Here is a 12,766-nt window from a genome sequence, read left to right as displayed (position 1 = left end):
ATAGTTATGCTGAGTGAAAGAAGCCTGATAAAAAGAGCATACACACTACGGTCGATTCTTGTTATTCATGGTAGTTATGCTCTATAAAGTCACTATGAACACTGAATTGCCAAACACTGCTCCCTGAGGAAATACAGGGTTAGGATCCTGCAGGCCTCTGATCAATACATAACCTTGTTTTACATGTGTTTCTGTTTAAAGACACCTTATTTACTACATACAGACCCATTAGCATTGAACTCATAGCCAACAGCACTAGAACTCATGCCTGAACGAAGCTCCTTTAACCCATGTATTTTCTCTGTGCAGTAGTCCCCCCCTTACCCAGAGATTCACCCTCTACAGTTTGTTACCCAAAGTCAACCACAGTCTGAAAATAGTAAATGGAGAACTCCAGAAATAAACAACTCATAAGTTTTAAACTGCATGCCCTTCTGAGTAGCAGTATGAAATCTCATGCTGTCGTGCCTGGGATGTGAATCATCCCTTTGTCCAGCACATCCCCACTGTAGACACCCACCCACCCATTAGTCACTTAGTAGCCATCTCAGTTAACAGATCAACTGTTGCAGTATCACAGTGCTTGTGTTCAAGTAGCCCTTATTTTACTTAATAATGGCCCCAAAGGCCAAGATCAGTGATGCTGGCAATTCAGATTTGCCAAAGAGAAGCCGTAAAGTGCTTCCTTTAAGTGAAAAGGTGAAAGTTCTCAACTTAATAAGGAAAGAAAAAAAACTGTATGCTGTGGTTGCTAAGATCTATAGTAGCTTTTATAATAGTATATTGTTATAATTGTTTTATTTTATTATTAGTTATTGTTGTTAATCTCTTACTGTGCCTAGTTTATAAATTAGACTTTATCATAGGTCTGTACATATAGGAAAATACATAGTATACATAGGGCTCAGTACTATCTGAGGTTTCAGGCATCCACTGGGGGTCTTGGAACGATTCCCCCGCGGATAAGGGGGGACTACTGTAAGGCACATCGCAGCCTTCTTGTACTTAGAAAACACTAAACGGCCCTTCAGTACGACACTTGGGAACCATTTTAAACAGCAAAATCACCAACACAAAGCACAAAAACACGAAAGCATGGCATTAAAAAGACCACGAGAAGGATGCTTGCTTGTAGTATAAGAGCTGAAACAAGAAGGCAGAGCATTGCCTGTTCGACCCCAGCTGGGAACATGTGTGTTGGCAACTCAAATTTTTCACCACTCTTTGCATGTCTGTGAATGACTGAGAAAACGCCTTGAGTATTGATTTTGGAGTTACAAGTAAATTTGCAAATATGGAATCTGTGAATAATGAGCATTGACTGTGTATGATTCGCTTATAAAAAATTTTAGGAAACACAAATGAATCTAGAGTGAAAGAAAGCAGATCCGTGGTTGCCCCAGGGATGGGGGTGGGGGAAAGGAGGAAGGAATCACGAAGGGACAGGAGGAGACTTTGGAGGGTGATGGGTCATTATCTTGAGTGTGGCGTTTATTTCACAGGAGCATACAATGCAAAAACTTATCAAATTGTAACTTGAACCACGTTCCATTTATTTTATGTCATGATACCTCAAAAAAGCTGTTAAAGGGAAGAAAAGGCCATGATTGTGGGAAAGGAGGAGAGGAAAGAGACATTTATGAAGTTGAACTGTGAGGAATTGCTAATCAGAGTGAAGGAAAGTGAATTAAAGAATCAAAGGTAACTTGTTCCAAATATGACCGCTGGGTTGAGGATGATGGTGTTGTCAGTAAGGGAACCAGGGAATACAGAAAGAGGATCAGGTTTCTGAAGGGCAGAGAAAATAAACTCATTTTGAGGTTCCTGATCTGGTTCTCAGCCCTCTTTCCTTCATCAGATCAGAGCTTTCCACTGGTTATGCAAATCCACGAACTCCTCGACTTCCCAACACCCGCTCATTTCTCCAACTACCTTATTTTCCTCAATGACACCCCCACCTTTGAGTCCGTCCTCTCTTTCAATCTCTTTATCTAAAGACCGCTGTCACTTCTGTCAGTTACATCTAGTACAAATTTCTTGGCTTAACTTTTGAGGCCTTGCAAAATTCGGTCCCAACTGAGCACATTTTATTTCTCCTTATTTCTACCCTCCAAATAAATCAGGGTGCTGATCTCTCCAACACAAACCAGCTACGTTCTTAGGTATCTGTTCCTTCAGCTACAAAGCTCTCCCTCTCTCCAAAACCTAACCTAACGGGGTCCGTCAGCACTTAACCCATATCCTCTCTGAACTCCTACAGAGCCAGTTCCACCACCTGTAGTGTGTAATTATTCTCTAATTTTCAAGTGTGTGCTAATTAGACACCTTCAACAGAAGCTCATTAACCAACTAAAGTGAGTAAGGCACTGATCTGGGTGCTGGGGGGAAATCAAAGATGAATAAAGACCATGTCTGGCCTCCAAGGCGTAGAGCAGGGACTATGGCATAACCTCCACATCAGCAAGGACGATAGCACAATACAAAATTGCAGTAGTTCAGATGAGACACTCTGCTCTGGGTACTCAGGGAACACTTTATGGAGGAGTTGACATTTGAGCCAGATCTTGAAGACTGAGTAGAACATTTTTATGTAGTAAAAGAAGAGGCCCTCACAGGTGACAAGACTAGAAGCCAAGGCAGAAGAGTAGAAAATGGCAAAGCTGTATATTTCCTGCAGAAGTGGCTGCGTCATATATGTTTTCAATATCCCATGGCGTTTAGCACAGTAATCGCGCACAGTCCACATGCTGGTTGAATTAGTTATACTCGATTTTAAGTGGTTTCATCTAGATCCTAAGCGAATAATGTGTTACAAGTGAGGCAGAGAGCTACATCTTTTATACGCCTGGGTTAAGTGGCAGGAATTTATACCACTAATGCCAAAATTGGAAGGGTAATTTAAAAATAACTTTAATGGCTTTTTTCCAGGCAGCAGAGCTACATGTAAAGTAGCTGGTGCAGGAGGATCCAGTGCCTGATTGCTCAGATATTACCTGTGAAAAAGTAGAGGATAATACCCTCTTTTGTTGTAGTTTAGTAAAATTATGACGTCTGTAACCTTTTAAATAAATTACAAAAAAGGTGTTCATTACATCCACACTATATTTAGAAGCCATCTTACCACATATTAGTTTTGTGATAGTAATTGATATAATTTTTACATTATCTGGAATTTCAAAGAAAAACAATGTTTTATTCTGCTAATGAAGAAACAACCAGAGTTCATATGAAGTGTCATTTTTAATTCTCAGTCCTAAACTTCCGGGAACTTTGGAATAAAAGAAAAAATGCTACAGAGCTGTAATTTAATATTATGGAAACTCCTGGGTTATAAGCTCTCAGGACTTCCCTTCCTACTATGTGAGCCGACCAGCACACAGCATTTGTAGACTAACACTCCTTGTTCCAAGAGTGACGTCACTAGTCTAATTATGGATGTGACACGGGTTATGGTTACGGGAAATGAAGATCAGTCTCACTACTCAGTAGATGTGTGATGTGGAAAAGGTATCAGGGTTATAAATAGAACAGGGCCCCAGCACAATCATGCTGCCTTACCACCAGAACTGAAGTCCACAGGCCCAATCCATTTGAAGGCTGGCTTACGGCCCCGCTCTTCTGTTACATGCACTTTCTTTATCAGAGCCAAGCTGGTCAGAACATTGGCTATGTCATAGAGGCGGCGTACCTTTGCTTAAAGATATAAAACATAATTACAGTTACGCCATCTGTGACACCATTACATGGTAGCTTCTGTGACAGGTCCCTTTCCTCAGCCAACATATAAACCTCACAGGGATAGCAGTGCAGTGGGATGAAGAGCCAGCGGCTCTGTCATGAAGTCACCCAGGACTTATGTGTCTCATGTATCTGAAGACACACACTGAGGGAAGGTCAGTGTCTCCTTCCATGTCCCCAAATTCACACCTCTTACAAGAGGCACCTGGAGACAAGCAGGGAGCACCATGATGGCAAAAACACCAAGGGAAAGAAAGGAGCTGTAATTAAGGGCTTAGGAAATGCAATTGTGATCTGTGGCATGTCAAAAGCTTGCCCTGAGTTTCTCCCAGCAGGAGGTGGTGGCACTAGCTCCACCAGGCAGCTGGGCAGTGAAAATGACAGGGATTCCCCAGAGCTTCCTGCAAGGCTGCACTCCTGGGCGCAGGGAGTCCAGGCTCCAGGTGATGAGGCTGTGCTCAAGACAGGCAGCTCCTCACCTGACATCCTGGTGTTCCTGCCACCCAGTAGGGGAGGGCTGGGATGGGCATTACCTGAGTCTTAAAAGGTTTTGGGAGAGATGTTTGAAAATGCATGTACTGGAGGAGAAATTCAGAGGGGGTGGTAACACATTAAACAGGCAGGTCAACGCCCACAAAGTACTTTCTATTCAAGAAATCGTTTTACAGGTAGGAAATCCACTTGACCTCAGGCCTAAGATCAAGCAAAGGAACTTTATTTCTCATCCAGAAACATCAACTATTCACCCCAGGTGCAATTTTCTTCCCAATCCTGATAGAGCTGGATTTTATCTAGTCATTTCTCCCACAGGGTGGCTATCATTCCAGCTGGAAACAAAAAAGGCTAGAATGTTGAGCTCTTGGCTTCCCAGGGCTTGAAAGGTCTATGGGCAGCATAGGGCATTTGGCTCAGGACCCGTGCTTAACAGAAAAGGAAGATGCGCTGGGTGTGAAACTCAGAAACCCAGTCCTTGCCTGGCAGCCGTGTCCCACCACCCCTACCCTGCCCTGCTCATCCTCTGGTTCTTACCTGCAGGCAACTTTCATCTCCACCCATCAGAAGAGTACACAGGGGTGAGGAAAGAAGGGGAAAGAACACTCAGACATTCCGTCTTGGAAGCAGTGATACTAAAGAGCAACGCAAAGTATTCACACCCTCCCTGACCTGAATACGCAGGACGGCATTCTGCTTCCACCGTCCACTCTTACTGACAAAGAAAAGGCATCCAACAGAACTTTCATGGGAATTCTAGTATGTGACTAACTTAGTTCTCATGGCACCAAGGACCTTTATGAGTGCAGGAAAGAATGCACTTCTCAAAAAACATCCTTCTTTTAATCTCAGAGACAGAAATATCAACATATGAAATCTCACCCTTTTTGTGCAAGATGTAGGTGAAGATGCTTACTTTTAAATTTACTATGGTCCGGGGTGTCTTGGCTTTCTTCTATCAGTATTTTGGCAGCCACATCAAGAGTAACAATCTTAGTTTTGGAGACGAGGAACAGCATGACAAACTTCTGGCTCATAATTCTCAGAGACTTGTCTTTTCTACTGTTTGCAGATGCTACGAAGGGAATGAAACAAACATATCAAAACATGTAATTTACCACAAAAAAGATTGTACTTATAGTTTGCCAGAAGTATCCCAGTCTACCAGCAGATGGAAAGATCACTCTTGTGATCTTTGGCTGGCTCATAAAGAAATAAGATGGATTTTCTTTTGGCTCATAAAATTACTCTACAGTAGGCATAAACTCTGAAATGCGCATTTTAAACTTCTCTTAATGCTTTACATCATACTTCATAGAACAGAATCATGAGGTGGTTTTCCTTCTGAAGCAACTTTTTGGAAAGATTGACTTAGAAGGATAAAAAGCTAGGGTAGGGATCAGGGGTCATTTTCAGAACATCAACTCTCTCCTCAAAGGCAAGGACTCCATTTTTATTTCCCTGCGCCCACGCTATCTAGAATATACCCTAAACATAGTAGGCGCCCACCTCTTCCATTTCTTTTGAGAAATAGATGAAGAAATAAACTATAAATAAACAGGAGACACTGATTAGATGTGTGTTTCCATAGATGGCAGGCAAACCACCCCTGACAGGTGGCTGTCTCCTCTGGTTCATGGGGTGAAAAACTGGCTCATGGGGTGAAACTGAAAGGCATGGGGCAGTAAACAGAATGAAAACCAGGCCCACCTTTCCCTTTCTATTTCCTATATTTGCAAGCGAAATGGGAATGAAACTTGCACTTGATTGTCTTAGCAACTAGGAATAGGGTAAGAAGGATGAAGATCAATGATTAAAACAGGAAGAGGAAAATATTCTTGGGAGGGAAGAACACTGTGGATATAAGTAAAAAAATCCTGCATCAAATGAAAGCAGGGTTGTCTACCTTCCTAATCAACATTTTCTGCTAATGGGGTTCTTTTCTAAGTAATCTACTCCAACATATAATTTAAAAAATTGAATTCTTTGAAAAGATAACTTCTTTCAAGTAAATTTTCCTTAAAGGCTCACAAATAGAAATCAGCATGGGGCTGTCAATCTGCAACAGGAGCAGTTAGTGATTTACAGTCCACACACACCAAACTCCAAGTGGACTGCCACCAGACAGGCTTTCAGTGAGGCCGAGTGGGCAGCCCAGTTGGGGAGCCATCTGCCTCCCTTTCTTCAGTAGAGAGAATAAGAGGACACCTCCCTCCAGGGTGTCAATCTGGCACTTCCCATCTCAGCAGTGAATCTCTTCAGAAGGGACCATCACTTTCTCTCCGCCATTACTCAAGGGGTTACAGTGGACTCACAAGAGGGATAGTCGGGTTCAGAGAAATCCAATAACTGTTGATCTTGGGAATCTGAATAGCCATCTTTTTTACGTTCTCCAAATTTATAATCCATCAGGTCGAGCTCTTTCTGTTGGAAGTGTGCCATCTGCTCTTCATATTTCTGCTCCTCTCCTAGTCTCTGGAGGTTCCTCAAGGTTTTGGGCAGGCTGTGCCGTCCATGCCAGCCATATTGATTTTTGGCCACCCGACTGACCAGATGCAGAGACTCCAGCACGTTTACGATGTCATAGATGCGTCTCCTTTCAACTCCTGTTTGAAAAACAGAAGACAACCATCATCATGCAGATGAACATTTTTTGGTATAAATTTCTTGAGGGCCTCGGCCATGTCTGTTAACTACTTTATACGATGCCCAGTGTAATGCCCAGCAAGTGTGGATGCTCAACAAATTCAGCCTGTAAGGATGTAAGCAACAGAAATTATTTTTCTTTCTTCTTCTTGAGATCCAACCCTCAATAAGATCTAGGATAAACATCCAGCTAGACACGGATGAGAGTTCCACCCCGTATTACACAAACAGTAGAGCCACTTTTCTTTAGACCTGATAGGCAAACCACAGATTTCAGCTGGTGGGATTGAGCAACACACGTTGTAGTAATGGACATTTGATGAATGCTGGGTGGTTGATTTTGACTTGTATTCCTAACTATACAGACTATAAAATAAACTGTGTCTAGTAACTGATACCTTGTTATTGGACAATACTATCCTTTTCTGGAGTTTGAATAATGTGAAAAAATTACCTTGTTGGCTCTCTTAATGGCCCAGTAAGGAAAAGAGATGGTAAATATTTTGTTTCCTATTTTGCACTGCAACCTTAGGACTCAAGAGCTTGGGTACCCTTCTCAAGTTGCTGGAGGAAGCTATTGCCAGGCCTGCAATAGCTATTGACAATTCTCCCTGTGCTCCCATTCACCATATCCTGCCAAACAGCCCAACAGGAAAGCACAGACCATCAAGTTCATCAATTCCCTACCCACTCTCCCAACTGGGGGCTTTGGGCTCAGACTGCCTGGATTTGAATCCCTGCACTGTCCCTTACTGGTTGGGTGATCCCGGGAAGTTACTTAACCTTTCTGTGTCTTAGTATTTATCTCATAAGATGATGAGGGTTAAATGCGACCGTGAACATAAGGGGTCTCCCATAGGTGTTAATTTTATCTACTGTTTGTATCCTATTTTGTAAATACTTCCCACATGGCACTGGAGATACCTAAAGTCTCAGCGAGCATAAGAGGTCACAGCAGAAACAGATTTAAACAGTCTCCTGTCTATGACTCATCCTGTTGTGCAACAGGCCTTCTGGCTTTGGAACCCCCTAGCCCACTTTGCTCTCATTTGAGTATCTGTAACAAAAGCCTCCAGGCAGCTCCCAGAAAACCGGCCCAGCTACAAAAATGCCCTCTTTCTGTTCACTTGCTAGGAGCTGTTATATAATCAAGGCAGACTCAGTGAATGTAGCTTTTGGCCCCTCAAAGATTTAAGATGAGAAATAGACCAAATTACAATGACAAATTTGGAGCTGAGAGGAAGTTCTATCACATGCACGAAGAGGCATTTTATAGTCAATCAGAACATTTCATGACCCTGAAAGGCTCTTCACCCTCAGAAGCAGAGGCGCCGGTGCCAGATGCCTGCTGGAAGGTGCTGGCAGCAGTCAGCAGCCACGTCCAGATCTGCCTGGGGCCTCATTCCAGACTGTTTTCATACATTAACACATCTTGTTTTAGCGTGTAACATTCTATAAACCTTCCCATTAGAAACGTCATGTGAATGCAGCTGAGACACCCCAGGGCCAGCCATATGCCCGGCTGTTTTGTTGTTTTGTATTAGATACAAGCTGTTAAGTCTCCATCTAGTGGCTAGACTTCCCAAGAAGGGAAAATACAGGAAGATTCTGACCACTTGGAGAGTAAGATGATGCTTAATATGAACAACGGGTGTTTAGCAGTTGGGCGAGCCAAAGCCCACGAGCTGCTGCTTGGCTGGATAATCACCCCCCTTCTCAATCTGCACCGAGTTTATGCTGGTGCCTTAAACAGTTCCACTTCACAGGTTTCAAGATGTGCAGGGTACTCTGGCGCTTGCTTTGTCAGGAAGGTTTTTCCCTGGCACTCAGCCTTCTTTTTCTTTGTATCTAGGCAATCCCATTAATCTTAGTCATGGCATTAGTTATGCCCTCAAGGAGTCATCAATTGTTACCATGCTTCCCTTGGTCCCCAGTGGAACTTATCAAGAACATCTCAGCCAAGTAAGATAGTTTCCTAGGCTGTGCCAAAGATTTTCCATTTACTAAAGCCACTCCCAGTTCTTTAACTTCTTACCTATAATATTAATATCACATCTACATGGGACCAGAATCTGGGACACAATGTCATTTGAATGCTCTGCACATCCATGGTTAAAATATGGTCTTACAGCTTGTGACATGGGATGTGGCAGGGAGTTTAGACTCAATCCCAAGGGATGGTCACCACTGAAATAGCTTCTAGGAAGTGATCCCATTTCTTGATCTCACATGAAGAGAGATGGCAAGTTCATTTGGCAGGTCTGGGTGATCACGAGGCATTAGGAAGCTGTTGCAGAAATCTGTGGAGTTCTGCTCCAGGCAGTCATAACACGGAGAGCTGCAGAACGATCTGCAGCCCACATCAAAGTATGAGTCCACTTTTTTGTCCTTCCCGGGACCTGTAACATAGCCTTCCAATATCTAATTTTATGTCTTCCTCATTGACATCAGTGCAAGGCCCCTTGATGGAAACTCTTCCTGAACCCAATGAGAAGACACTGCATGATCTATCGTTTTACCCTCATCCTTCGGAGGACTAGTTTCCAGGACCCTGGGCCTCAACTAGGTCCACACTAAGCTTTTGTCCAGCTAGGTTACTTTCTCCTTCCTGTTTCATTGCCACCAATGCCAGAATACTGCATTCTGCTTCTGAGTTCCAAAATGGCTCCCTAATCAAAGCACTCCACTTCCTCTTCCTAGCTGTAGAGGTTGACAGGACAGCTTGGGGAAGGGGGGGTTCCTGGAGTAAGAGCTGAGTAGAATTTGTTCCACGTAACATTAAGAGTTATGCATGCCAGGCCCGGAGTTAGGCATGTTGCTGACATTATCCCCAACTTTGCTAAGTTTCTGCAAGGTAGGTACTATGGTCCCTATGTCAGAGACGAAAAAAGGTTAATTAACTTTTTAAAGCTCTCACAGCCTGTAAACTGGAGAGCTGGGCTTCAAATCCAGCCCTATCTGACCCAAAGCCCAGAATGGTCTTCCCATCACAACCCATTGCCTCCTCGTTATCTCCGTTTCCAGCAAATAAAATCTTTTTAGCTGTCAGTTTGAATAACTCAGATTGACAGCTATCTACTGGGTCACATTTCTCTGGGCTACGGGAAGAGACAGAACTAACCAACTGAAAATACAGCCCACCATAAAGCCTATTTAGCTGATTTCTTTGGGACTTTTTTTTTTTCTGTATGTAAATCTCTTAATTTTTTTTTCCTGAGGAAGATTCACCCTGAGCTAACACCTCTGCCAATCTTCCTCTATTTTGTATGTGGGATGCCTCCACAGCATGGCTGACAAGTGGAGCAGGTCCACCCCCGGGATCGGAACCCACAAACCCCTGGCTGCCGAAGCGGAGCCTGCGGAACTTGAACCACTCAGCCGCGGGGCTGGCTCCCCACTCTTAATTTTTTAAGGGGACAACTGTCTTCAAATCATTGGGATTTCTGCTTATTTATTGATTGTCAACAATATGTTCATCCTGAAACCAACTGCAATCCATGTCCACTAGGGGTCTCTATTCTGAAGCAGCTGTATACGTATTTATAGCCCACACACCCCAGGACATTATACACGCCCACGCCATGAGAACACATGCGTTCCTCTTTGCTACAAGGTTTAGCTGTGTGAGTTATGTCCAGATGTGCTTTTTTCTAGTTTGGCAGGCTTGCTGTGAATATCACAGTATAGGGCTTCAAACCTAATGCTCTTGCTTTCAAATCTTGCTTTATAACAGAAATAACACCAGCTCTGAACTCTTAGAAGCATTATTAAAAATGAACAGCAGGATATTTCTAAATATCTTTTGAGTCTGTCTGAAATAATATGGAATTAAAATATTAGATATTAATTTGTAATGTGAGTCTTTTGTAAAAATATTTTTTAAGGTTAAGAAAGCCAAATTTTTGTTTGCCCCTCAGGCCTAGAAGGCTCCCTGGAATTCTATGCATAATGACGAGAAACTTGATGACAGAAGGAAGCTCTACCGGCTCCTCTGTCCTCACTCTTCGGGAGGGCCCACTCTTTACTTAATACAAGAGGCTATCTGAAGCCTTCAGCCTGCCCAAGGAAACCAGTTTCCCACTGTAACTGGAGACAGGCCTCCAGGTAACCTGATGATACATACCAAGACTGACAGCAACTTCATCTAGGGAGATGGTAGTTTTCTCAGTTGACAAGGGATAACTTGGATAGCGAGCTAGAAACTTCTGGCACAGGAGTCCTAAACTTTTCTGTTTTCTGCTTGGCCTTTGCTTTTCAAATTCGTCCACAGCACTGTCCCCAACAACATCAAGCTACAGAGGGCAGACAGAAGGGAGGGTGGAGATGTCAGGTTAACATTCTAAAGGAGAAATTGCAATGGGTGGTATTGGCAAGTTGGGGGGACATCCCAATCCATACCATCCTAGAATCTGATTAAAATACATTTCCTAACCTAATTCTCTTAATGTTTTACCTATTGCTTTCACTCGACTGAACTTTTTCTCTTTTGCAATTTGAGGCTGAGTCTACTGGTTAAAAGCTTAAAAAATGTAGTCATCTATAGATTGCTATACCCTTGCTACTCGTGTGCTCATTTGACTGTAGATCAGCATCACCAAGAGCTCATTGGAGATATAGAATCTCAGGCTTCATCCCAGACCTGATGCATCAGAATCTGTCTTTGCATAAGATCTGGGGTGATTCCTATTGACAGGAAAGTTTGAGATGCACTGGCCTGCACTGTGTCATCAATCTGTTTTATTTTTTACAATTGACCAAGGGTTGATGGAACTAAACAAGGGCAGCTAAATTTTATTCTTTCATATTCTTTCTTATTGTCAGTACACTAAACTAATATATCCTTGTCTCATCAACCCACATTTGGAAAGGGCTCAATTCAAGCCCCGAGAAAGTAAAAGGCTTTTCAATGATCATATTCAAGGAGAAAAGTGATATGATTATCTCAATAGCTTCAGAAAAAGCATTTGATAAATTTAACACCCATTCATGATTTCAAAAATGTCCTTAGAAAAACAGAAATGGAGAACTTCTTTAATGAAATGTATGCATAAAAACTCAACAGCAAACATCTGTCTTAATGGGAAAACCTTGGAAGCATTCCCTTAAAATCAGGAAAATGATAAGGATGCCCACTATCATTGCTCTTCTACACCATATTGGAAATCCTAACCAGTGGATAGGGAGAAGAAAAAGAAACTGAGGCACAGGAATTGGAAGGAATAAGTAAAACTTTCATTCTACAGAAGACATGATTGTTTACATAAAAAACAAAAAAAATCTCAGATAAATTATTAAAAATAAGAGAATTTAATTTAGCAAGGTAGCTGAAGAGACAATATGTTAAAAAAATCAGCTGCATTGCTATACAATAGCAACAAAAATGAAGTCAAAAATCATTATTTACAATAGCAACAAGAAGGATAAAGTTTTTAGGAAGAAATCTAGCAAAAATCTAATTGCATAAAATACTAAAGCATAGATCTTAGAGAAATATACTTAAAACTTAGACAAATATACTATATTCATGGATAGAAGGACTCAGTATCATAAAGAGGTTAATTCTTCTCAAATTAATCTACATGCAATGCAATTTCAATTAAAATCCAATCTAATGTGTATATGGAAGAACAAAGGGTGAAGAAGAGCCACACACTGTGAAGGAAAATAAGTTGAGGTTCTTGCTTTACCTGATATCAAGGCTTATTACAATATGGTTTTGGTGCAGGGATAGAAAAATTGGCCAATGGAACAGAAAAGAGCCCAGAAACAGATGCATACACAAATGGAACTCTGACACATGGCAGAGGTAGCACTGTCAACTTGGGGGAAGGGGAAGGACTGAATAAACAGAACAGGGACAACTGACCGTGAGAAGCAACATAAAGGGAAG

The 12,766-nt window shown here is 42.2% G+C and overlaps 1 protein-coding gene across 3 annotated transcripts in view; it reads right to left on the bottom strand.

The window, feature by feature from the left end:
- Window positions 1-12,766, bottom strand: part of E2F7 (E2F transcription factor 7) — a 39,604-nt gene that overhangs the window by 16,277 nt on the left and 10,561 nt on the right. For 2 of the 3 annotated variants that reach the window (XM_058568739.1, XM_058568740.1), the window contains exons 4-7: window positions 11,000-11,168; window positions 6,546-6,836; window positions 5,147-5,305; window positions 3,559-3,693 (exon numbers count right to left, since the gene is read on the bottom strand). In XM_058568739.1, coding sequence (XP_058424722.1) covers window positions 3,559-3,693; window positions 5,147-5,305; window positions 6,546-6,836; window positions 11,000-11,168 — 754 coding nt within the window. The remainder of the gene's footprint in view (window positions 1-3,558; window positions 3,694-5,146; window positions 5,306-6,545; window positions 6,837-10,999; window positions 11,169-12,766) is intronic. The other variant, XM_058568741.1, reaches the window with a different exon arrangement.

The sequence above is a fragment of the Diceros bicornis genome, chromosome 25 (genome assembly GCF_020826845.1).
Source record: "Diceros bicornis minor isolate mBicDic1 chromosome 25, mDicBic1.mat.cur, whole genome shotgun sequence".
Classification (NCBI taxonomy): domain Eukaryota; kingdom Metazoa; phylum Chordata; class Mammalia; order Perissodactyla; family Rhinocerotidae; genus Diceros; species Diceros bicornis.
Note: the sequence above shows the minus strand (reverse complement) of the source record. Positions and strands in the feature narration are given on the sequence as shown.